The 27,899-nt window shown below is 38.5% G+C and overlaps 1 protein-coding gene across 2 annotated transcripts in view; it reads right to left on the reverse strand.

The window, feature by feature from the left end:
- Positions 1 to 27,899, reverse strand: part of zc3h3 (zinc finger CCCH-type containing 3) — a 76,650-nt gene that overhangs the window by 28,560 nt on the left and 20,191 nt on the right. For both annotated transcript variants that reach the window (XM_038291798.1, XM_038291797.1), the window contains exon 4: positions 9,920 to 10,070. In XM_038291798.1, the coding sequence (XP_038147726.1) occupies positions 9,920 to 10,070 (151 nt within the window). The remainder of the gene's footprint in view (positions 1 to 9,919; positions 10,071 to 27,899) is intronic.

Consider the following 27,899-nt stretch of genomic DNA (forward strand, 5'->3'; position numbering starts at 1 on the left):
CCACCTCCTGGTGGGACATGCCTGGAACAGCTCCCCAGGGAGGCGACCAGGGAGAATCCGAAAAAGATGCCTGCACCACCTTAGCTGACTCTTGTCAATGTGGAGGAGAAGATGCTCTAATCCAAGCCTCTCCTGGATGACCAAGCTCCTTTTGAAGGGCGAGCCATATGAAGAAGCTCATTTCAGCTGCTTGTGTCCGGGATTTCATTCTTTCTGTCACAATCCAGATTTCATGAGCATCGGTGAAGTTAGGAACCTAGACCGACCAGAAAATTGAGAGCTTGGCCTTTTGGCTCAGCTCTTTCTTTACCACAGCAGACAGTGTCCACATTATAGCTGCAGCCGCACTGATATGTCTATTGATGCCCTGACTCCTGAACAGGACCCCAAGATACTTGAACTCCTCCACTGGAGGCAGGAACTTTTATCCACCTAAAGGGGACAAAGCCACCTTTATCCAATCGAGAACCATGGCCTCAGAGTTGATTCTCATCCTGGCTGTTTCACACTGTGCAGCAAACCAGTGCATTCTGTAGGTCTTGGCAGAAGGGAGCCGACAGAAAAACCAGATTCTGAGTTGTGCTTCTAAAATGTTTATGTTCATGTATCATTGACAAAAGATTTTCAATAGAAAAAAATATCATTTTGTATGATCAAACTAATAAAATAATTTGTATTTAATAATTCTATATGTTAGTGTAAGGGTCTTCAATATTAACTCCTTTAAACTCACTGTCCTGCATGTCTTAGCTATGTCTCTGGTCCATGACACCTGAATTAAATGACTGCATTACCTCTTCAGCCACCGTCTAAAACCAGGAAGGAAAAAAAAACTAGAACATGAAGGATAGTCAGTACTGAAAATCAGGATTAAAGCCCACTAACTTAGACGATATTTCTAGTAACAAGCTATTACTTAATAGGGTCTCTAAAGTGTTAGTGATGCTTCACAGGTTTGTTGCCCTGTCAAGTTTGTACACCTCACAAACTTTCGGTCTCTTAAAAAAACAGGACGATGATGTCTGGAGGTCAAAGCAAAAGAACCTAAACTCATAATAAATGAACAGTGAGTAAAACCCGAGGAAAATAAAGGAAGAAACAGAGGACGGAGGAAAGGGCGTAAAAAGAGTTCCCTTGAGACAAGTGTGCTTGTGTGGGCAGGTGTGAGTGCGCTCAGCTCCGATCGGCGCGATGCACAAATAAAGGAGAGCACGATTCAGCACTACGGGAGCTGTTGATGAATGATCCGACTTTTGTTTTAGTGACAGGGAAGAATTTGGAGGGTCGCGCGACTGCTCAGAATAATGCTGCCCTTGTCTATTTGTCTGCAACCCAAGCATTAGTGAGCTCATATCGGGAAACAGTTACCCTTGAAAGAAAGCGCAGCAAAAACAGTCACCTGGATAACTCTGAATACAAGGACTCTTCTCCAGGTGCTTATCGGATACCAAGAGATGAACCTACCAGGAGGAGACTGGTGAAAGGAGCAGCTGAGGGAATAGCAGGGGGACTGTAAGCGACAGACAAATGACTAATGTGATAAGTAATGAGTAAATGAGTGAAGTGGGGGATAAAAGAGGATGTACAGGAATGAGAATGCGGGAAAAGGAGGAGAGAAGTGAAGAAGAGGGAGCGCGGCTTCACTTTATTGCCCAGTCTCTTACATCCTGTGCTGATCGATACTGAAGCACTAAAGAAGATGAGCGTTGAGGCCAAGCATGTGTGTACGGAACAGATGTACAGCATACACACTCAAACAGACTACACTTATGGAACCGTTGCCATGTCGCTAGCTTTGACGTATACATAAATGAAATGATGTGGAAACTGTGTGATAAAAATTTCCCAAAAGAAGCCAGAGAAAAAAAGCCAGAAGAAAAAAAAAATCTCTAGGAGTATTTAAGACAGCAGTGGATTTAAACAGGGAGGCTATGAGAGGGATGAGGAGACGCCTGGCTTGTAATTTATCCTCCAGAGTGCATGCTTTACGGCTTTCTTAATTCAACTCCTGATACTATTAATGGAGTTAATGTTGAGATTATATCTATTTTCTGGTGGCAGGGCCTGAAATACTGCAGCTAACCCTCCTCCTCCTCCTCCTCCACTTTCCCCTTTCAAACTGCCACCCAGCAGTAAATCACCCCCCGGCTCCACTATCTTCATACTAAAACTAGGTAACAGCATAGAATACTCGGTGGAGAGGCTCACCTCTGGTGACTTAAAGGAAATTCAATGGTTCCATCCAAAAAAAGAATGGACCTTCTGGTTTTTTTGTTTGGTTCATTCTTTTCAAAGTTTTCATTTGACTCTGGTACGGTATTAAGACACATAAATTATGTGCATAAAATTTCCAAGAGAGAACCATTTGAAGCATTCAAAACATGTAATATTAATTAAAATACCTTTAAAATTATAATCATAAGATTATCAATAGTTGAATTACTGAATCAGATGTAACATATCAATTTTATTTATGTATTATAGTCATGTTCTTCTTTTCATTAAGTGCAATTTATGTCCGTAAAAAAAGTATAGAGTTTTATTTAAAGAGACTAATATGGTTTCTAATGCATATTTAGGTTTAGTGAGACATTATTATCCATGTTTAATCATTTGCTTTCTGTTGTTGTTAAAGTTTAAAAGTGTTTTAAAATAGATGACGTTTCCTGTTGTTCTGTATCATTGATGATTGTGATGGGCCTCATGAAAGAAGCTTTCGTACAAACAAATTAATTCTTTACTAGTTTGAATGAGTGATTTAGGAGAAAATATTGCATTCACCATTTTCTCCTATTCTATTCTAGATTGACTTTATGCTTGGCTGTTACAAACAGGAAGTGGAGGTAGCAAACTATTGCTGACAACAGATAATGGACTGAAGTGTTAATGAATGTGCAGGAATCAGGCAAGTTGTAGATGCTTTATCATGTCAGCATGTATTAGCAATGGTATATAAGCCATTAAGAGAGGTAGAGATAGAAGTGCGATTCTAATCGTTGCATTCAGGATGCCGACACAGATGACAGTCATGTGAGGCAAATATTTGCTACGTCAGAATTTACTTGACAAATGTGTTTCTATCTTTGTGGAGAAAAAAAAAAAGTTCAAGCGAGCCTCATTTGCATTTGAAGAGACTCATCAAAATGCGTAATTATGCAGTGCCTGTGAGTGCTCTAGCCTCGATCAATGCCCCAGGCCCTAGAACTGGCGGGCCATTCACAACGCAGAGATTTGTTTTGAATTTTTGGATGCAACGCGGGCAGGGTTTTGAGGGCGTGACGACAAATTTGCACAATGCTGGAGAAAGCACAAGGAAGATGGCAACAGTTATTGAACTATTAGCATGCACTCCGGCATCAGCTGCTTTCAATGGAGCGCTCCATTGAAAGTTAAAAGTTCTCTTTTCTGTTGCAGTTGTTCAATAAAAGTACATTTTAAGATCATTTGAGGTGAGAATATTATACTAATTGTAATATAATAATTATATTAAAGCGTCACTATATGGTCTATTTAACGATTAAATGAGTAATGAAAAAAAAAATTCCGAAGTTGAGAGGACCGCGGCAACCAGTGGACCTCCGAGGCTAACGGCAGCCAGGGCTAACGGCAGCCCGTCCGCAGCGGCCTTCTCTCGGCATAGTCGTGAGTGAAAGACTGCTGGATCTAATGGCGATTTTTGACTTAGCTTTGGACTCAGTTTTAGAAGGATTAGACTTGGGGTTTTCCTTGAAACGTGAGCAGGAAGAGGCTCTTCGCTCATTCATTTTTGAGAAGGATGTATTCGCTGTTTTAACCACAGGCTGTTTGTTTACACTCCCCCACCAGCTTCCTGTCACACTTACCACATCACAGTCAGTTGTGCTCATTGGTCAGAGCATTGGCCAATAAGCACAGACATGGTTTGAAAAACAACGGTTTGTTCTCAACAATCTTCCATTGTGTCATTCATTGGGGCCAGACTAAATTACACATTTAATCTCACATTTAGTCTGGTTTATCAGGCTAGCTTGAAGAGGCATTACTGAGTTTTCAAAGGTTTCTGCCACCTGTGGTGAAAACACAGAACTGCAGCACTATCCTGCTTGTTCTCATAACGTGCAATTGTACTTAACAATGTTTTTTTTTTTTTCTGGTTTCTTTTTTCCACCCTACATGGAGATAGCATTGGTGTCTTAAGTTGAGCTCGATGCTGTTCGCTTCTTAGTATCGGCAAACTTCATCTTGAATATAACGCTTTGATTGTTTGCTAGGTCAGACACATCTTCACTCACATCCTTAGAACAGCGTGCGAATTTCCAAACCAAAGTAAATTCGTGAAAATAGGTTACAGGCTTATAGATACATGGCCACCGAACCACTGAGGTATCAGTCTGCTGATCAAAAGAGGTTTAAATTCTAAAGGGTCATATAAAAAGGCTATTGTATAGATATTTTTCATTGTAAGCTTACAGAATGTCTCTTTACAAATATATTAAAATGTATAGCTGTGAGAAGGTACAAAAGTATAAAAAGGACAAATTCATAATATATCTTTGCATGTGGTGAATATTGGGTTTTAAATAGAATTTTAACTACGTGGAAGCACATAAGTAATTCATAGCAATTTAATAGCTTTTTTACAACATTAGGTAAGACCTTACATGATGCCGTTTTAGTCCACTTTAAAAGAAACCCATTTGAAGTAAAAATACATCACCTTCAAAGAAAACGTTAGACACAAGGTGAAAAAAAGGAAAAACAATACAAGTTTTAGGATTATTTGAAAAACTGGTGAGTGAATTGAATATATTACACTTGAACAATATCTTTAACTGTAAACTATTTTTCATTAAAGTTCTGAAAGTGCCAACAAAGAGATTGCAGTTATAGCAACTGGATTTCAAACTATATGTCTTGTTGATTTTAGGCTGCTTTCACCTATAAATTAGTTTGGGTCAATAAAACTTTACAAGTAGCTTGTTTGGACCGCTGTTAATTTGCAAGTTAATGGCGTTCCAAAGTGTTATTGTGGAAGCCTGTAGCTGAAGAAGTTAAAAGTCTCATTAATTTTCTTCTCATAGTCAATGTGATCTGGCTTTGAGTTGCCATTAATTCACTGAGGCGTTGATCAGCAACAGAGTTATTTGTTAGATTATATTCACAAATGATTCATAGCTGCATTTAAAAATATTTGGCTGACTAATTAAAAGCACTGGCACAATATTGATGCAGGCATTAAAGATAACTTTAAACTTGCATTTGGCAGGTAAGCTGATGTTTTGCTAATTTAAATGTCAGCAATAACAGCGCTATATATTTGACCACATGTAACTACGATCAGGCACTGGGAGTATTGCAACCTGCTGACTTCAGAATGAAGACTCCTGAAAACTGAAAAAAGTGGTATCCAAAACTTGTAGCCACATATGAAACCACTGATACATTACACAGTAGGTCTTTACGGTTCAGGACTTGCTTCCTGAAATAATCCAAGTATCAGACAATATAACTGCTGACATGTGATGCTGACAATAATACTGAAGGATTTTTAGCTTTGAAAAGTATGTGATTTCTTTCAAAAAACGTTTAGGTTAACAGGTGGTTTAAAAAATATAAAATAAATAGACGCTGGAATTGGCGTAAAAATATCAGAGAATTTTATGAACAGATTATCACTACAAAACAATTATAACCTCTTTTAAGAGATTGAAAACCATTTTTTTGTTAATTAACTGAATAGTAAGATCATTTCTTCAACATGAAATAAAAAATCCAGTGCCCCGATTTATTTTTTAACTACTTATTCCTTGTTTTAAGTCGCAGCTGCTCTTTTTAAAGCAGAATGGGATGCAGTGGTGATCACCCACAGAGATAAGACCTGAGGACCTATGAGGAGGGATCAGTAGGTGTGATAGGCCAAAGATATAGAGCAGCACTCCGTAGTTAAGAGCAAAGAATATGAGCTCATGCACCACTCAATAGCATCAAACTGATAAAAGGAGCTGCTGCTCTTTGGAGTTTAACTGATAGATAAGCTTGAGAGATGAACGAGTAGAGTGGCCCCATCCCAGGGGACCCGACCTGTCCCCCCTCCCACCCTATCTCTCCCTTCACTTGTACACACATGGTGATATTTCACAGCATGTCAACGGGCTCAAATTGAAAATCCCTTGATGAATCAATATTTACTGCAGCAGCTAAATGAATAGTAATAAGTCACCAGAGGCTGCGGCCAGCCACGCTCCAAGCCCCTCTGTCTCACCAAATCTAGATTAAACAAATGATCACCCCTCCCTCACTTCCCTTAAAACCCAAAACTGAATCATGGAATAAACAAGCAAATGAAAAAGTTAGTAGAGAAGTACCTTTAAAAACAGTCGCCAACTTCAAAAATATCCGCAGATCTTTAATTGTGAATGGAGACACATTAAGCTGCAAAGGATAGTGTAGGTTATCTTAAGACCTTAAGATCTCATACTGAAATTTTAAATAAATCATTCAAGATTGTTGTTAAACTGAGGAAATATTTGTGTCACAAATTAATGATTTAAGGCTAATTGACTAGGTGGGAAATAGGGCTGGGTAATTAACTGAAATGCAATGCAATTGCAATTTAAAAAAAACTAAAAAAATTTTAATCGCAGCGCCATGCAATTTTGTTCATATAAGAGTAAGGCGCATACTATTACACTCAGCCCTTTAGGTGGTGGTAATTAGGGCTGGGCGATAATTCAATAACGATATATATCGATCGATAGACGTGTGGCGCAATAGAAAAAAAGAGGGTCGATAAAAGTTCGATAAAAAAGAAACGCAGTTTTCCTTCCTTCTCATTGTAGCCTAGCATGTAGGTTTATGCTAGTCACTGCTTCCTCCCAACCAATCACAATCGCGGACCCAGGCACGCCGTCACCAAGCGCCGCCCTCTCAAACCACAACATGGAGCACATGAAGCTGTGCAGCAAGGAGAGGCGGAGGAAATTGTTTCAAAGAAAGGTTTTTGTAGTTCGGCAGTCTGGCAGTATTTCGGTCATGGCAAGTCGGACCAAAAACAAACCACAGTCATCTAGAAAATGTGTCGGGAACCAGTGAAAACCAGTCTGATAACGAAACCAACTTTTTTTTATCATCTCAGCCGCTCACAGCCGAAGGAGTACCAGCTGTGTAGGCCCCGCCGCGGCTCTCCTCCGAGGAATCTTCGGAAAATATATATATATTTTCAGTTCTGGGCAGTTTCCCACGTAGTTCTAACAATTGAGATAAAAATGCTGAGGGGCCAGAAACTTCAAAGTAATAACTCAGATTAAAGCCGGAAACGGGGGCGGCGGTGGGGGGGCATTTATTTATTTGTTATATTTATTTTGGTCACTTTTCTGGTCACTTAAGTTTATTCTTTGTCAGTATTTAATAACATAACTCAGGTCTCTTAAGTTATTTTTCTTTAAAACAATTCTGTTATGGTTAAAAAAGTTGGTTAAATAAAGATTTAATTCGAAGTCTGTGTTTGTGTTTTTTATTAAAATTAAATCATTTAGCAATATTATAAAAAGTCCAGGCAGAGCTGCACATAAAATATGGTTTCAAATCTTTTCAATAATTATCGATATCGATCAATATGCATTTTTTTTATCGATAAGCTTTTTTTCTATATCGCCCAGCCCTAGTGGTAATACCCTTTAAGCGGGTGTGTCACCAAGCAGAAGTGATGAATGCATTGCAGCTAGCATGTAGAACTATGCATACGAATAGAAGTGAGCACTTTTCCCACAACAGGCAACATTTTAGCTCAAAGCAAGAGCAAAGTCTTGCGATGCTGGGCTCTGAAAAAGTACATTTACAAGGTCAAACATCCTGAAGACAAACATCTATATGTTTATGGCTAGCGCAAGGGAAAAAATGATATTTTGTTATTTGGCAAAATCTGTCAACCCTTGCCTTTTTAAGGAATCATAGCTCATGTTCCAGGCAACAAGTTGAAATTAACCAGAGTTGTACCAGAGGATAGGAAAAGAGGAAAAGCAGTGCAGTCTGCTGCTTTGCATAAATGGGTATTTTATTTTATTTTATTTTATATGGATAATGTCTTTTGAAGTACGAAAGTTATAAATACTAAAGTCATTCTGACACAGCATCTTATTTATTTAGCAAACACAGGAAGGGTTAAGTAGAGGAAAACTTATTTTACATGTCAAACCGTTTTAAGGGGATTTATGAAAAAGAAGAATAAATACTTAACTGTTAAACCTGCACAGTATATCTTTAAGTCAAAATAAACAAAAGGAGTAAAAACAAAGAAAGATATTAATGTAAAATAACACAGAAATATTTTTATTGTATCAATCAAGTAATTATGAAAAGCTAAAACTAGCTAAGACCTGCAAACTGCAGTCAAAAAAAAAACAAAAAACTTTTTAGTTCCTGAAAAAAACAGGAAATGCTGACAAAAATCACATGCTAGGTACGCCAATAATGCTAAAGCACCTGTGTTGGCAGACTTTGACCATCTTTGACCCACGTGTTGTTTGTCTTAGCTCCTTTGTTAAGATGCAATTCTTAGGTGCACAGTTTCAAACCCTGAAATGGTCCATTCTAATCACACAGTACTCTACTGCAGTATCAACAGCTGAAAGCGTTAAATAGCTAATGGCTCAGCCATTATTAAATAGTGAAGCATCAAAACAGAGCAGCACACCCTCGTGGTTACTTCTACAGCGCTTGACACTATTAATGCTACGGACGAGGCTCCCCTCTTAAAAAATCGACTATGTAATTTGGGATAAAACGTGCCGTCATTGGCCAGGTCACCTGACCTGGAAGAACGTATCGCTTTATGGCCACAGGATCTTCTTTAGCCATGGAACTAAGGCTTTTGCGCTACTATTTTCTGCCTGCTGGACTAATGGTCATGGCTGAGGCACAGAAAAAGTTTAACGGAATCGTGCACGCCGAAAAACAAGAGTCGACCTTGGAAAGGAGTTGGAGCAGGCTGAAAGAAGAAGCCAGATGTAAAACTGATTCTCTTTTCTCAACTTTATTATAAGACTGGTGAGTAAAAGCTTTGCTCCAAGTATACAGTTATATATCTTTGTTATTATTTTCAATGTTTAGTAGAAACAAAGCCAGCCTGCCCTAGCAGTGCTCTCCAGAGAGCAGCAGGGTTTCTCACGTCCCCCAAGGCAAACCAAGACACCTAGGTCTCCAATCAAAAGACATGGGAGGCTGGCCGGCTGACTTTTTGTTGACTTTTGCGACAGCACTGTGGCGCTTGTGGCCACAAGGATTGCTAGACGCAAACGTTAAAGGTCTAGCGTCCCTACTGGTCAAAATTTACATGGTGTGCCTTTAAGGAGGCTAACTAGAACACAAGTCAACGTAAACAAATGTTGGAGCCAAAATTAAACTGTCCATTAAGAGCAGTAAAACAGTAGTACCTCGAAGCAACCTAAGAAGCTGCTGTTATTGATCACTTAAGTAATTATAAAGGAAAATTATTTTAAAGAAATAAATTGTATAAGGCTGCTGCTGAATCCATTTTCATGGGCAAGATATTTATTTAGATTGTGAGAACTAGGATAAACCAGCCATTAGAAGGGTGCCCTGACTTTTTTTCTCAGCTAAAAACACATTAGTGTTGATATCCTTGTTTAATGTGGTCAATTTCAGTTTTTTTTTTTTTTTTTAAGAGCAATTCAAACAGTTTTTATTTAGATACAGGGGGAAATATACATTCTGGTCTTCTGAGCACAGCTTCAAAAAACTCTATAATTACTTTGACACCTGACATGTCACAGTACTTATAGAGAAGTGTGGCTGTAATGAGATTCAGGAGAAGATCCACCCATTGTGGGTGGTGCATACCTAAATAGCCATTTTCTACTCTTGGTTACTATAAATGTCCGGCCCCTGCTGCAGACGACTCGGATATAACATCATAGATTACCTTGCTGACTGAATCTTCCTTGCTCGCCAGGTGAGCGCTGGGTTGTACTGCGGAGTCTGCACACCACTGGTACCCGGACGGGTCACTATCTTGTAGCGTGTCCTGAACACTCGCTTGGAGGCGGGGCTTAGATGGGATGTAGAGACAGTATCTGTGGACAGCAGTAATAAGGAATGGATGAGTCTGACCACACACAAAAACAGAGGCCGCAGTAAAATGTATCCAGTCAGCACATCAACAAATGCACATTCCCATCATTTCAAACACACACACATACACACATACATATACACACAGATTTGAAGACTCTGGCAGGTGTGCTCTTTAATAAGCTTCACATATAAAAATGAAAGGGAATAACAGAGGCAGAATTTTTATGAGTCTAATAAATCATTTGCTCTGTCTTTCTGTGCTGTGCCTTCATCCCTCCTGCCCTGCCTCCCTCCTTCCTTCTCACTTTAAGTCTCATTTGTTATATCATTTTACAAATCCATCAGTGGAGAAGCAGAGGACTAGAGCGATTGGAATCGGGGGAAAAGAGGGGCCCCATGTGTTTTTATTTATTTATTTGTATGCATATCCATCATGTTGTTTTATGAAAGCCTGGCCTGGATGACACACTGAGACAAAAAAATGAATTTGCATTGTGGATAATCTGAGGTCCTGTGTACATTAGTTTACCAACAGAGAAGACTTCCCAGAAACAGTGAGTCTAGTGGAGTCCAAAATGTAAAGCTGGTAAAAGAAAGCAATTGGTTTTGTTCTTTTTAGTTACTGACACCTTTCTTTGCATTTGGTTGCTTCTGGTGTATGAAACATAACACTGCAGCAACCCACAAGTTCTATAAACTGTTTAGTCAGAACATGCTGGACTTTGTCCAACATGATCAAGTTAATTTTTTCTAAACATTTAAACAACTTAGATTGAATCAGGTTTAAGTAAAGTAAAACTGAAGTATTTATATACTAAAACATCCTGTATGAGTTAAAATCACCTGTAGCCCCAATTGTAGCACTAAAACTCCATGAACATAAGGCTTAATAATGCAGTAATTGAAATTTGAAAATTTAAAATAGCTATTTTAACTTCAACTACTTTAAAATTCTTTAAGTTATTCATCTTCTAAACATTGATCCCCAACCTCCTAGACAGACCTGCTTCTTGACTTGCTTGTAATTCTGAGATTAGGCAAGATCCAAAGGCTAACATTTGACAGATTTGAGTGTGTTTAATTATTACAGAGGTTCTGTGCTTGGTATAAAGTATCTTGCTTTCATACATGGAGACTGGCTTTCCAAAATGCAATGATAAACTCCAATAAAAAGGTAAAATTTCTACTTTCAAACCCTGTTTATGTAATTCTCCTGCTTGCCTTTACTCATTCTGAGCAGCAGTTAGAGAAAACATTGGTTCTTCTAATAAGCAAAGCCCGCAGTATTTTCTGAGTGATAAAAGAGGGATAACAGATGAGTTTTTGCACCTGATGACAAGCCCACTTTGTATTCACTTTTGCACAAGTTGTTCATAAACAACACAATCTTAATTATTGCCCAATAACAAAGCATGAAGTTCAGAGCTGTGATAAACAGGCACTAGTTTCATCTGCCAGATAATCCATCTCAGGTTAACGTTTAGCTTTGAACAAACAACAGTCAGGAGCTTTAACCGTCTCCAACACAAGCACATATAAAAGCTTTAAATAAATGTGTTAATATACCATAATCACACCTCTGTGATTCAGGCAGCACTAAAATAACCACCAGTATTAAATAAAGAGTGATCCTGGATTGACATTCAAAAGGTGAGAAAAAAGCTGGCAGCCTTACCGAAGCATTCAGTTGCCAGTGTGAAGGTTTCTTTTAGGCCAAATATAGAAAATAACAATTTTGGCTAATCAGATTTTTTTTTCTTCAAGCAGAAAAAAAAGCAGTGAAATTTTCAATAAGAGTTCAGTTATAGAGCGAGTAGATTCTCTGACATAAACACAATAACAGAAATAGATAAAGACCTTTGGATTTAGTAAATTTGACCAAAGATGATAAAATCGAAAACTTACTTAATTCAGATTGTTTATATTTTAAACCCATTCAAAACATTTTAAAGCTAAATATTTTTCTACTTTAAGAATTTCAGATGTTTTTTATTAAAATCTGGACTATAATCAAATAAAATGCCATACTGTGGCGGAGTTTAAAGACTCCATAGGAACTGTGTCGTAAACTTCATTGTAATTGCAAGAGTTAAAGGTAATGTGTTTGTTCATCAAAGGCAAGCACAGTGAAGGAAAAGAGGGCAGTGCTGCTGGTTTGTACGGGATTAGTTGCCAGGCTTGGGGTCCCTTTTTCTCCCACAATCCATCTCTACAACAGTGGGTTTGCTTTGGATGTAAAGCCAGATGACAAATAGGGCTTGTCAAAGGTATTGCCATGATTCCCACCTTGCAACATAGTACATGCCCACCCTTAACTTTCTTAACCTGCACTTCAATCTGTCTCTAAAACCTCCCTGAAGACATAATGATGGTTGCCCTCTTTACTCTGTGGACACATAGCTATTCTACAATGGCTGCTCCTTAATAGCATCTGGATGTAGTGTTTGTCCTATGTTATATATTTGTGTGTGTGACTTTATGTGTGTGTGCATCTGTCTGCTCCTGTTTTGGCTGTTTTGGAGTAAGGACTATTTTTCCAATTTCTCTATCAAATTGAGGACCGTATGCACCAAAACAAGACGTTTTTCTGGTCTTCAATTCCTATTTTGCTAACAGTTATATTTAGGACTAATGTGTGAACTGAGTTTAGGGTAACGTCTAGGTATGGTCTACAGTGCCTTGCGAAATTATTCAACTTTTTGACCTTTTTCCAGATTTGAAGTTTCAGACATAAATATATAAAATTGTATTTCTTTGTGTAGAATCAACAACACGTGGGACACAAACATGAAGTGGGATGAAATTTATTGGATATTTTAACCATCTTCCCTGTCTCTGCCGAATAAAAGGCCCAAACCATGATGCTGCCACCACCACCATATTTGACAGTGGGGATGGTGTGTTTAGGGTGATGAGATGTGTTGCTTTTTGTATTGTAGATTTTGCTTTTGTCTGACCAGAGGCCCTTCTTCCACATGTCTGCTGTGTCTCCCATGTGACTCGTGGCAAACTTAAAATAGGATTTTTTATGGATATCTTTAAGAAATGGCTTTCTTCCATAAAGGCCAGATTTGTGCAGTATATGACTGATTGTTGTCCTATGGAAAGAATCTCCCGACTCAGCTGTAGATCTCTGTAGGTCATCTATAGTGATCATTGGCCTTTTAAGTGCATCTTTGATCAGTCTTCTCCTCTTTTGAGTTGAAAGTTTAGGCAGGCGACCAGGTCTTTGTAGATTTGCAGTGGTCTCCATTTCAATATTATTGCTTCCATAGTGCTCCTTGGGATGTTTAAAGCTTAGGAAATCTTTTGGTATCAAAATCTGGCTTTAAACTTCTCTACAACAGTATCTTGAACCTGCCTGGTGTGTTCCTTTTTCTTCACGATACTCTACATGCTTTAAACATACCCCTAAGACTATCACAGAGCAGGTGCATTATACTGAGATCTGATTACAAACAGGGGGATTCTGAACTTCTGGCGAGAGTTTGCAGCACTGAAAGAAAAGGGGCTGATTCAAGTTGTATGCCCCATTCTTCTGTTTTTTTATTCAAAATGTCTCATAAATTTCGTTACACTTCATGATTGCGTCCCACTTGTTGATTCTTCACAATAGATAACATTTTAATATCTTTATGTTTATGTGGCGAAAGGCAAACACTTTAAGTGGGCTGAATACTTTTGTAAGGTGCTACTATGAGAGATTTGAGATGCAGGGTGATAGAGCCAGTATTTATTTTTTAGCTGAGATCAGACTGATTGTAATATTAATATCATATCTGGACATCCCTAGTCAAAACGTGGTCCTCAATACATATTGCAAGATTTGAGTTTACTGGTTTGTGGGAACCAAAGGCTAGTCCTAATGTGGTGGAAGCCCATTTTTAATGTCATGGTGTCAGTTTAGAGGTATGGTGTGAATTAACTTTAGGTTAAGCTTAGGGTTTGAAATATGCTGCTTATAGTTAGGGTTAGGGGTAATGAAATCGTTAGGCATAAATACAGTAAGTAAAACAAATATGAGTCAATGTAAAGTCTTAATATGGATAGAAATACAAACTGGTGTGTGTGCCTGTATGTGTGTGTTTGAATGCGAACGTGGATGGATGGACAGTGCTGCGCTGATTGTAAACCACTGCAGGTTGTGTTGGTTGAGTGGCTCTGGGGGCACTGGGGTCTCAATCTTCCACTGAAGGACCATGACCAATGAGCATGTGAACACAAACTCACACACACACATACACCTAGGGTCTCAATCTTCCCTTAATAGACCTTTGACAGTGGATTGCCTTGCAAGTGGCACTTGGCTCTGGGAAGACGCATGCAGCTTGCACGCCATCCATCTATCTCCCCTGATGCACCGTGGAGAATCCCCAGATAATCTACTCTTGCTGCCTCACCATGCACTCATTGCTCTGTCTGCAACCAGTCTGCCATGCAGTCTAAAAAAACCCGGCAGTTTCTAAATGTTATCCAACTAATCCCTCTACAGGAGGTTTTCTGCCACAGTCCAAGTAAGGGGAACATGGTTTCCCTAGGGACTTAATTTGTTTTTTTTGATTGATAAATATGTTGTCACTAACAAACACAAAATGCTATATTAGCAGTTTCCATGTTTTCTTCTACCCATGCAATTTCTGAAGGGTTAAAACCTTTATTAACCTAGGAGGCAACATTCTAATGCAACACAAATAAAACCATCACAATCTGCACAAACCTACATGAACCCCCATGATTACAGGTCTGATCCTCTTCCATGAAACCAGCTTAAAATCAAGTCAAATGTCTTTAAAAAGATAGTCAAGTGTTTCTTTGTCACCACATAAAAAAAATAGATAAAATAAAATAAAAAACAGAGCATCACATAAATGGATCTAAATGTGATAAACTATGTAGTTCCCAAAGATGAATGAATCTAATTCAAATGTTTTGGCCTTGGCTTTGAAAAAAGTTCTGCCTCGGGATCCTTCAGCCCTCTGACTGAGGCGGCTGACAGGTCAAAACTCTCAACATTCAATCCTCCATCCTCTTATGAATCTTCAAGAAGTGCCTTCTCCTGTACCTGACGGCTGATACCAGCAAACAGCGTTCTCTCTGTACCCCCTTCCTGGGACATGGCGATGGATAATAAATCTTATTATTGACAGCGTCTGTTCCCGCTGCCATTCCATGCGCCCCTCCCCTGGGGCTCATCTTCTGACTCCCACAGCTCCACGCTCTCACAGAAGACAGCCGTGTCATGCTTACATCAGATTTAACAAGGGAGTTACCACGATTTAATAACTCAGTGTGAGCCAGCACACAGATGATAACATGTTCTCTGCATGTTTGACATTCAGTGATGCTTTCCGACAGACTATCTGAAGGTGTCAGGAGAGTTTAAAGCCAGACCGCACCAACAGAGAACTTCATTCCTTGAAAAGCCTAGCTGGCTCATGGTGTATTAAATGTGTGAGCCATTGCTGTTTTTTTTAACACATGGGCTATATATTTGCATAGGTACTAAACTCACCTTACACATTTAAGAATGTATTTAGCTGTATTTGGTCAATACCCTGTATAAATTGTTTTAGAGAAATAACAGCCATCCCTCTTCTTTTTACACATCTGGCTATATGCGAAGGATTGTTATCTTGCCGGCCATCTCATCTGAATAGCTTCCCTACCCCTGGTGAAAAAATACCATCCTACAGCATAATGCTGCCACAACCGTGTTTCATTAGTAGGATGCTGTCTCTAGGGCAATGTATAGTACCATATTGCATCACACTTTGCTTTTTTATAGGCTATGATCTTCAGTATTGCTTTTACATGACCAAGCCATCTTTCATATGTTTGCCATGTCACCACCATGGCCTTTGACCAACTATAACAACTATATGAGATTTCTCATTGCTTTTACTCAATCTATTTCTCTACATGCCACTCTTCCTTCAATATATTACGTTAAATACTCAGTTGACAAAGTCACAACTTTGTGAGCAACTGCAATTTCAAAGGACCGGATTTTTCGAATCATAAAATGAGGCTCAAAGGGACATAGTATTTCCAAAAATAGAGGTCTCACAGAGAATATTCATTCAAGTAGACAAAAAGATATATAAGTGGTTTGAGGCAACCAGCATAAGTGTAAATTAGATGACTGACAGATGGTTCCGCTGCTTTTGGCTTCCTTGCTAAATTAACATGACTGCAAGTTAGTTAACACTCTAAGTTGAACTAAACATTTGTCTCTATCCAGCAACTCCACTTCAGGATTTGAGAGAAATACCTGAGGGTTTCAAAACCATGTATGCAGAGGACATAAGTTAGCACACACCGACAGGTAGACGAGGCCACCCACAGAAATAGAAGACCCCTGGCGTTTGCTGTGAGCAGATGATACCAGTCATGGTGGTAGTGATGTAATGTCATCTCACAGGGGCGTGTTTAAAAACAGAGAAGAGGGTGGGGGAGACACTAAGTGTGTGTCTGTATGTGGGTGTGTGGGAGGGCTAATCGTCCATCATCACAGTGAAACCATCAGCTGTAAACGACACCAGCTGACCTGGAAAACCTCAGGCAGACGAGGGAGAGGAGGGCAGGAAAAGTCCTCCACTTAAAGGGCTGTTGCACGAACTAAACAGCAAGAAACTGTGCAAGATAGAAGGAAAATACAATCTGGATGCATCTTTAGTTAATTTTTCAGTTGCATTATTTACATGTTTTTAGTATGACCAGGAGGTTATTAGCATGAAAATATGACGGTAAATACTGTAAAAGAAGTTTTAGCCAGATTTTAAGCAGATGTGAAAAGCTCGGAGAGCTTTTTTTTGGTGTTTTTTTAAGGAACTGATTTTTACTAAGTGCATTGACCCTCATAAAACTGAAAATCCCAACAAGAAAAAAAATCAACAAGGTTAAACATTCCCATTTAATAAGAGCACTTTATTACTAATTATTGGTTAATCTCACAACTTCAGTTACATACTGTATACATTTGTGTAAATATTGGATCTCATAAGTTCTGTCATAAGTCGAGGGAGAGATAACCAAAAGTATTCAAATTTGCTTAAGAAATGCAGTGATTTTACATTTAATTTAAGTTAAACTGACATGGTTCATCTGTGATTTTCCACATTGCAATCTGATTTTTTAAAATTTACCCATGGCCATTGGACCATGTTATCTGTTTGATGTCTTGAAAACTCTTAACTCAAGCTGGATCTGGGGTTCTTAAACTGAGTGTAATTAGCCATCCAAACCACTACAACAGATTCAGATTTTGCAAACAATGTTTAAACAGCACTTTAAGGAATCTGTATTTAGTCTTAAAAAAAACTATTTGTCGGTTCTTAAATTTATGCCACGAAGGCAGACAAACCCAAACTATAAGAAATAGGAAGCTTGTTTTAGTGTTGTGTTTCAGTTTTCATTGAACCCAGAATCAGTAAAACTAAACCACATTCATGTTTTTCTTTATTTGTTTTTTTTTTTTACTTAACCTTCAAAAGAAAAGATGAAGTTGTTCATTCAGTTATTTATTCAAAAATGCTCCACACACTCAAAGTCCTTTCCTGGCAATATTTTGGATTCAGAAACAGGACAAAATGCTCAACTTTTGGGAAACAAAAAAAGTCAGGGTTGTTCTCATTAAATACACATTTGAATAAACATTTTCATGCTCAAAATACATTAAGTTGTGATATTGCCTATTTTTGTCAGGTGTTTTCTAAAAAAATAACCTATGAACGGTAATGTTATTAATATGTTAGATATCAAACATTGGATAACATTTCACTGCACAGTTAGAAAGTCTACATTTGGCAAAAATTGCAAAAAAAAATATTTAGAACAATCTAAAACAATAATTAGAGTTAAGTATTGATGTTATGTATGGAAGGAAGGGTTAGGTTTAACTAAGTTTCCTAGCTCCAGCAGAAGGTCCGGTTAGTTTTTCTGTGTTTTTCTGAAATGAACCTGTCCAGCTCGATTTAGAAATATTTTAAAAAGATGAATGACTGTTTAGTCTTTATGTGTACTCCAACTGCATGAAATCAAACAGAAGAGTAAGAACATTTCTATAGGTAAAAGTGGGTTGAACAAAGTATCAACAACAGTGGGAGTAATGGCTGTGTGCACAACTTTAAACCATGACAAAAAAAAGGTATTTAACAAACAGATTTCTGCGGACATGAAAAAAGTCAGCAGTGTCTTTAGAGTAAGTAACCTTTAAAAAATATAAGTGTGTCCACTTCATTGAGCTTAGGTGCAATCGGCCTAAAATGTTACATAATATTATTATTTAGTACAATTTGAATCTATAGTCTTTTGAAAAATAGTCTCAAAATATCAAAAACACGATCATCAAGTATTTTTCCCTAATGTTGAGCAAAATGCAAGGAGACAGCATCCTTGATGAATAATTGAATACCAGATTTCATATGTACTTTTCCAGAGCAGCTGTATGTTCCTAAAGCCATAAAGAACATCAATACCGTAAATAAGAGATGATGAAAACATGCTTTACCTGTGAACTCAACCTTGACCCCGACCTGACCCTCAGACCTGCCAAAATCTCTAGCCTTGATCAACATTCAGTCACTTTATGATCTCGTCAAGCGGTCCCAGTTGGGTCCTGTGATGTTTGTGTGGCACAAGTAAGAGTCATGTCTGTTTAAAAGGATGATGCTGGCTGCCAATCAGCAGTCCCATTAGACACATCAAGAGGAAGAGCCTGAGGCTTTGTCCACTTAAGAACAACCATTATTACATAAGTTCCAAGTGCATCTATTTATGAGGACACTGGGTATGGATGTAGGTATTTGTGAATGGAAGGATAAGTGCGGCTCGTAAAGTGTTTTCAAGGAAAAGGCTAGACCACTTGGAGGTTAAGTGAAAGCATCCCGAAAGGACAGGACAATATTTCACTTGAGGTGTGAACTTCATCCCTAAGAGAAACGTGGCAAGATCTTACAGCACCGAACAGCCCTGGCAGGGACAGCAGTGACCAATGAAATCCTCCATATACAGATAGGTGGACGGATACTTTTCTGTTGAAAATTGGAGATTTAGAGAGGCTTAAAGCTGCATTTCTGAAAAATAGTGCCAATAAAGTAGCATTGTTTCCCCCTAATGTATTAAGCTTAACAATATCTAATTACAATTTTTCAAAATGGTTTTGAATGTTGAATAAACTCTATTTTTTCTACCATTTAAATGTTTGTTTCTTTTGATGAAAAATATTTTGGCGACTTAACAAAACCATGCAAACAGCATTGCATGAACTGTAGTATGTTTTCCATCAACATTTTAAGTGTTGTATATTCCTCAAAAGAGACTAATAATTACATAGGTAGGAAACAGATTAAAAGAAACTGAGAACAAGGCTGGGGATAGAATTTCCAAAGGTAATTTTTTCTTTCAATTTCAAAAAATAATTTCTATTACTGCAGCCCTAACTCTGTATCATTTATATGAAAATATCCCAATCCAAGCAAAATAATCCGGTGTTAGTTTTGGCCGTCCAGAAACTTTTTGTCATTTCTGTATTGTATTTTTTATTTATTTTTTTGCTGCAAACAGAAAAGGTCGGTGACATGTTGGAAATGTTGGCTGATGAGACCATTGCCCAGGAATGAAGCAATACTGAAAAGAAAGGACGCTGGTTTGACTCCATCATAATGAGTGATGGGTTGAAGACACATGTAGGACCCTGCAGATCGTCAGTCACCACACACACACACACACACCCAGACAGACAGACACACAAGGAGCAGTGGTGAATCACTAGTGTAGAGTTAAAGCAGAACTGAGCTTCTGGTTGCAGACGCCAGCATGATGCACATCCATCACGCTGCTGATTCTTTTGGATTAGTGAGTGATGAGCCCTGGTCAGCCGGTTGGACATTAGGTCTGAACTTCGGTTTTTGCCACATTGTGAGAGACAAGGACGTGATCTACAAGGCTAATGGGAGGATCTCTGGCATCATTCATTTGTCAAAGACAGAATGGAAACTGGCAACAGGTTTGAGAAAAGCAGAAGGAAGGATGTTTAAGCAGAGACACCATAGGATGCTGCTGCATTATATTTGTGGTGTTTCTTCCCGAGTTTTGAATTAAAGGAAGATAAATGTGAGAAACACAATAACTAAAAATGCCCTGTTTTTACAGGATCAATGTTTTTTTCAAAACACAACCAGAACAAAAATATATATATATATCAAAGACCTAACATCTTTTGCTTAAAAAAAACATCCTACTGATACTAAAATAGTTTAACATTATGATTAGTGCTACTTATAAATCTATTACCAGACAATTTTATCTTGATATGTAGACTTTGTAAATAAATATTAGCTACATTACTAGTTTTTGAGTGCTTATCTCCTGTTGATTTTCTGCTTTTTATATTGTTACATTAAAATATTATACCTACTGTTGGTTATTTAATTTCTCTCTGTAGCCTGCCTGAGATCTCTGCTCAATGTGGGCGACTGTTGCAATTTTTCCTTTTACCGCTTCAGGTGTAAATACAGTACAACACAAATACAAAAGGCTCTGTATGTTTCTCATTAATGTGTGTTTTGTGTTGGAGGTTGTGGATGAGTCTCCTCAGTCATACATTTTTTTTTAGAGGAGGAAAGCGGGGACGAAGATGTTGTGGAAGAGGACACCAGGGCGGCAGAAGCTTGGTTTGGTGTAGAAGGCTTACAGCCGTATGTTTGAGCCCTTGCCTCGGAGCGCTGCCAATTCTGTTAGCTCTACGCCTGCCGAAGACACAGACGTCCATCCCCGTGAACACTGGGACATAACTCAATGGGAAAGTAAATGATTCTTATTTCTTATTTCAACTGTTGCATATATTAGCTGCGACATATGAATCAAGATGCTATGACCGAAAAAATTTGCCATATGATTAGCCGAATTAAGGTGTACAAGCTGACTTATAACTAACTGACCTGCATAAGATAACAAAAAAACCCCACAGATTTTAAGACAGGATATTTTTTTTAAATAGAACTTTTCAAACATATTGTCTGATAAAGAATAGATTTATATACATGTTTAAGCCTGAATGATTTGAAATTTAAATATGACTTCCCTACGACTTTAAGCTCTGTAGTTCACTATAATTGGAATTTAAAACTACATTACTGGTTTGTTGAAGTAATCCCCATCTAAACTGATCCAACTAGTGACCTGGACATTATGAAATGTATAAACAACACTGAAACCAATGCAGGAAAAGGAGAAGTGAATCATATAAAATCACACCTTGAATAGTGAGGGGTTCTGCACCAATCAAGAATCATTTCAGAAAGTCCATCATGAATGTTAGGGGTCTATAAGGAGGTTCTACAACCAGTCCAAAGCATGTGTACACTAAGAATATGTGGCCTCCATGTGTTAATGTAAAGGTTTGCATGTCAAAAAATCCAAAACGTATATCTTTCCAGATGACCGGGGTCAATGAGGCTGATATCTGACCTCTGAGTCTGTGTGTAATGAAGAGGCCCGACTGGAATACCTAAAGAACTCATGTCTAATAGTTCTCTTTGGCCCATGGTCTTGATTAGCTCTAAGAGGAGAGGTCAGGTTCCTGACACTACAGAGGTGAAAAATGAGGGTTCATGGGTTAAAGGTCAGTAGGGACAAAAGGGGAAAACGAGGAAGACTCTGGCCAGGCTTTGGTGCTAATTTGGTAAGGGCATTGAGGTCAATGAGCTTCACTCTCCCCTTTCTGATTCTGAAAAACAGCAACAGACGCACTGAGCAGGGCTGTCTAAGAATAAACAGGCTGCTTTTAGACTTTTTCTTTAGCTAATTCTCTCTCTAGGAATTTGCTTGTTATTTGCTCACCCACTGCAGCTCAAATAATCGACTATTTTGCAGGTAGTTACGTTGCGTTGTTACGTTGTATGTCTACATATGTGTCCTTAGCACTTTTTGCCCTTGTCTTGTGCAGCATCCTCACCCAGCCATTGCCCTCTCTTCCCACGGTGGCACTCTGGGTGCAGCTGCCAGGGCCTAATTGGTCCCTTTGGGCCCAGAGGGAGCTGCCAGCGGTCCACTAAAGTGCTGATCACAACCAAGAGCACTGGGCATCTGCTAAGAAACACTACTGCTGAACCGCTGGCATGAATACCCAACAAACTCACACGCACAGAGATTCTTATACACATGTATGTAGCCATATAAACAGTGAAAGGTCTTTGAAAGTCACCGCAGGCTACAGTATAACAAGACTTGATCCAGCAAAAACATAAATAAATAGTTTTATGATTAAAAACAGGATATTAAAAAATAAATTATATTTATACATTTTTATCTTGCTTTTTATCAGATTATACAACTTTAAGAAGCAAAGGTGGACCTTATGAGAATCTATGGTATACTTCATAATATAGAATCCATTTTCACCCTTTTACTTTTAGGTTTAGTGAGGTAACTTTCTTACAGGTGACTTTATCAACCTTAATGTAAACACATAAGATACTAGTCAACAGTTCATAACTATTTTTTAATCTTTAAAGGCTATTCCTAATTTTACGGCAACATTTGCTCTGTTATATTGTAAAAAAACAGGATATCTCTGAATACGTACAGTACAAAGAGTGGATTTACAAGTCTAACCTCAGAAATGTAGCATTTATTTGAGTTTTTTCATCATAGTTTTCAAAATACAAAAATAAGAATTGTATACACTAATGATTTCAACCGTGTACACTTATTATTTTCTGAAATAAGAACCAAAGCACTACAAACATTTCTTTATGGAAAAATCCTCCTTGTCACAGTTTTGGTTCCGTTTAAGTTTCCTTTTTGAGATTCATTTGGATCCAAGTTTTTCTTTGTTTTCTACTTTTATTAGTTTAAATCCTATTTTGTGGTGTTTCCTGGATGTATTTGAGTTCTTGTGTATTCCTTATTTGCCCTGTTGTGTCAGTCTAATTTTCCCTAGCTCCCTTCAAGACTCCAATGCCAACACCTGCTCCCAATCTCCTGATTAGCCTGGTCTTTGCTTTTCTCTTCCATATGTACACCTCCTGTTCAGTCACTTTTGGCTGGTTTGTCTTAATTTCTTTTTGTGAATATTCCTGTTCTCAGTTTTTTTGGATTTATGTTTTTGGATTTTAATTCTGTTGAACTTTTTGGGATAATAAATCTGCTAGTAACCTCCTTCAGCTTCAGTCTGCATTTGGGTCCTCCTGTCAAACCTCCACCCCACTGTGACACTCCTGAGGGCCCCTGGATTGTTATCTATCAGGTTTAAAAGGTACTGCCAATGGTCAACATTCCAGTTTGATTGGTTTAGTAATGTGGAATTTATTTTACTTTCTGCTTGACTCTAGACAGAGTGTCTGATGTTACATATCAGGGGTTGTTAATAGGGTGAACTAGAAGTAAACACATGATGTGTCTGCTACATATTTTGTCTGATGGCTCACAATGATGATTGCAATTTATCAAAGCTATGTTCTTGTCTTCCCTTGTTTTACAATAAGTTTAATTTTCTTTCTCTAAATTGGAGTTTATATTATTAATGAGGGCTGTTTGGGTAATGAGTCCAACATTACTGTCACTGAACAAGATGATCAATAATATCCGCTCGTGTCCCTGCAGAGACAGAGTGAAGTATTTAACAACTGAGACCCCCAAAGACATGACACAGATTAACCAAACACACATCAGGTGTATGCACACACAGGCACAGAAGCTCTGTGGACAGGAGACAAATTAACCACTTCCAAGAGAGCAATTCACAAAGGAGCAAAGGACAATAAATGGTCAATGATCGATACTTCCTACTTCACGAGAGCGCCCACACAATAACATAAACCCAAGTACATGAACAACAAAACATCCAAACAAGTGCTTTAGATCCTAGTATAAAGTACAAATTTCTCCATTAGAAGATCTTTAGTGATGATATTCTAATCTTTCAATGATATGTGACAATGTTTTTCCCACCTCCTCCATTTATAAAATCCTTTTTAAAACTGAAGCTACAATGACAGGAGACAAAGTAGCCACTTCCCCCTGAGCAACTCACCACGAACCACAGAAAATGAACTACTCCAGATCAATACTGTACTCTCTCATACAGTTTATGCTGTCTTCTCCACAACTGTGTAGCTAAACAAGGCACGCTGCATAAAAATATACTAAGTTTACAATAGGTATAAAATAAGAGAACATCTGTTTGCATTAACTAGAATTTAAAAGCTAACTAGACTTTTATGTTCATCCACAGAAAGATGTGGTTGATCCAGGTTGATCTCTGCTTAAGATTACCCACAACGTCTAAGATGGATTTTAGAATAACTAAACAGAAATAAGAAACTGAAAATAAAAAAAAATTGGCATGGCTATCACGATTTATATTACCAGTTCATAGTCTAGGTTCATATTTGTCTTTACATGATTGGCCAATACCAAAGCATAAAAACTTTCAACCCTTCTTAACTATTTCTTTGTCCTCATTACTTTAGTTCTTCAACTTCAAAATGTTCAAGCCAATTTAAGCTCCTTTCAAGGGATGTATGTCTCCAACCGTGGGTCCTTGTAATTGGGATCTCACTCATTGGTAGGGTTGCTTCAATAAAAATGATGGTCTTGCCAAAAATAAATTGCCTATTTTCAATGATTCGAAGCAAACATTCCCAGAGTGGTTTCAAACTTTAGATTCTTCCATTACCACATTTCTCTGGAAAGATAAACCTTATTATTAGACAAAGGAGGATTAGATCTGCCTAAAGTCTAGCATTACTTCTTAGCAAATAGGCTAAATTGCTAAAAAACAGCTCACAAGATGAGTCCTGATTAGATGTTGAACAATTTATATCATCTAATATTAGTGTGGCAGATCTTCCATTCATTAGTTTGAATATATAAAGGCATTCAAGTTTGACATCTTTAACAGCTGCCGTTTGTTGACCAGTGTCTGCTGCGGTGCCCAGCTTACTCTGGGTCTGTCTGGACCCTGCTGGCCCTGGGGCCATTGAAATGGCAGGAAACATCCTTTTTACATCGTTTTGCAGGTGCTCTCCATAGAGGGGCACACTGTCAATGAGGAGGTGGAGGGAGGATGGGGAGGGGGACCGTGTAAACAACTCAACCGGTTTGTCCCAGTCTTATGTGTTCTGAAAGCTGTCTCCCCACCCAGCATTGCATTTAGGAAGCTTTCAGAGGTGCCTGAATGCAATGGTGGGTGGGGAGATCTCCTCACGTGGTGGAGGGAGGATTGGCTGCCTCTTGGTGGGATGCTCCTCCAGTTGCTTCCCCACTGGAGTCCTGGATGGGCAGGCAGGGGGTTGGCTGGGGGCCCCCGGTCTAGGTTGTGGTCTGCCCCAGGTGCTTGGCACCTTGCTCGCCTGGTGGAGGGTGTCTATTAGAACAGGGTGCCTATTGGGGTCAGTAGGAGAGCTGGCTCCCAGGAAGAACTCTGTTCCCCAGTTCTTTGTTCCCCATCCCAGATGCTTCTCCTCAACTGCTCAATCACACCACCACACATTTGGAGCTTTGGGATGAGATCATGACCAGGGTGGGTCCTCCCATGCTGGTGGTGGCCTATGCCCCAATTTTAATAAACACCTTAGTCAGCATAATTTATAATATTTCCAAAACATAAATATGTCTTAAATATGTATATGGCACTGGAGGTGGGTCAGGCTTTCTGGCTTTGCTTCTTGTGCTCACAACCAACTGTGATATTTGGAATGCATTTAGACACTTAGGGTTTAGGATGGGTTTTAAACACACAGTAGTCCAACTACATCCGAGCAAGAGGGGGGCTGGAATGGGGTATTTTCACACCTCTGTTCTTTCGCTCCACCTGGGGATGGGAATGGGTCCTTGGGGTTGGTCATGGCTTGGCTGTGGTTTCTGGTTCTCCCTTGGCTCTCGGCCTTTGGCTCCTGTTCTAAGGCTTCAGTATCTTGTCCGTCTACTGGGATGGGGAGAAACCTCTGTTTCATAGAGGTTAGGTTCAACCATTTGCATTTCCATCTCCATAACACTGTGTAGGGGCTAATCACCTGGTTAGCCAAAAAAGAATTAAGGAAAACTAGGCAGGGTTTTTACATCATTTCACTTTAGTATCCTAAAGTTGCCTAAAGTTAATTCCCTTGATTAAATTTAGCCAAAACATTAGATATAAAACCCCCAGCAAATTAAGATCAGTTTTTCTTTCACAACAAGATACACTCAGAGAAAAGAAAAACAACAACAAAAACAACAACAAAAAAGCTAATAACTTTCAAGTTTACCTAGAGACCCCGTCTACCGCCATTTTGAAAATATTCAGAAAGCAATATCTGCTGGTACATGTGTAAATAGTTGCTCTATGTAGACTGTGCAAATGTATCTCAGACCTGGCTGAACATCCTGACCTACTCAAAGCTAAAAACTCATAGCTCATGCAAGACCTTCAGACTTTCCTGCCAAGTTTCCTTTGGACATGCAAGTTGCAACAAAATCCTAACCTCTCATCTTCGGTAACTGACCGGTGTTTCCTGTTGAAGTTATAAAGACCACCAACAGTTAAACTAAAAATAAGAACCAAAAACCTGCCAGGTTTTTAATTACAATCTGACTTCATTTCATCTTTATATCTTTTCAGCTGATAAAACAGTTTTGATAGCTAATAAGAAATACAACCAGATTAACAAACACAAGTTATTAGTAAAATAATGGGAAACATGCAAAAACCTACAGACTCTTAAAAAAATTGTTTCAAATCGAATCTGCCTATGTCATCAACAATTAAATCAAATAAAAGGAATTGCACCTCTCTTTTCTTAAAATAAAACCTTGAATTTAATTGAAATTTGTGAGATGTTATGAGCACACTGTCTAAGTTTGAATTAATATACCTTAATATGTATGTAAATAAAAGTGACTGGAATAATGCCAAACTACTCCTATAAATAATAATTGATTGCAAATCATAAATTCATCCAGGAAGACAGGTGGTCTTCTAAATGTTGTTACTTTATCTTCTTACTGCTCTGAACAATGAAGCAGTATCATTAGAAATCAGTTTCAACAGGTTAATGACCAGCGATAAGAAATCAGCTTTGAAATTCCAGATAAAAAGAAAAAAAAAACTCTAAAGGAAGCCTTCCAGGAAGCATATCGTATCACTGCTAAACTACTTTCAATGTGGATAAACAGAAGCTTTCTGAAGCTGAGCCCGACTACCTTCTTGAGTGCTTGTATCCTGGATCTGATTATTTTAGAAACTGTCTTTCATGATCCAAGGTGAAGCACTTCAATTAAAATGATCCCTTTTCAGCTGAGCTCTTTTCTCACAAAAAAGATTGATGCGTTGTCTCTCTCTGTAATTACTTTTTAACAGCACACATAGAGCCCTCATTCTGATCATTCTACACTTGGCCACAAATTGCCTGAACAGCATGGTCACTTAGTTAAGATACCTATGAGGTCACATAAAATGTGTATTTTTATCACAAGCTTAGTAAAATCAAGCTTTTATTTGAGGTGGGAAAGCTACCAAATAAGATGCCTTGTCCATATCTTTGCCAAAATAGGGTTTAAAATTAAATCTGGAACCAAAATACTTGACTTTTCACCAATACCTAACTATACATGTTTTCTGTGTTTAGGCCTTTTGGCAGGTGAACAAATCTTAATTGTTATAGTTTGCTGTAGCTGTTATTATTATGACGACTGTAGCTCTTATTCCAAATCTGACCCAGACCCATTTTTCAATGCCAAACCCGCTGGCTAGCCAGGGGTAGGGAGCTGCAGCATCCAGCCCTGCCCTCACCATGCCGGAGTGGTTACTCTACTACCAGAGATACCACCAGCGCTAATGCCAACTC

Source organism: Cyprinodon tularosa, unplaced genomic scaffold, assembly GCF_016077235.1.
Source record: "Cyprinodon tularosa strain WSP-4 unplaced genomic scaffold, ASM1607723v1 ctg30, whole genome shotgun sequence".
Taxonomy (NCBI): Eukaryota; Metazoa; Chordata; class Actinopteri; order Cyprinodontiformes; family Cyprinodontidae; genus Cyprinodon; species Cyprinodon tularosa.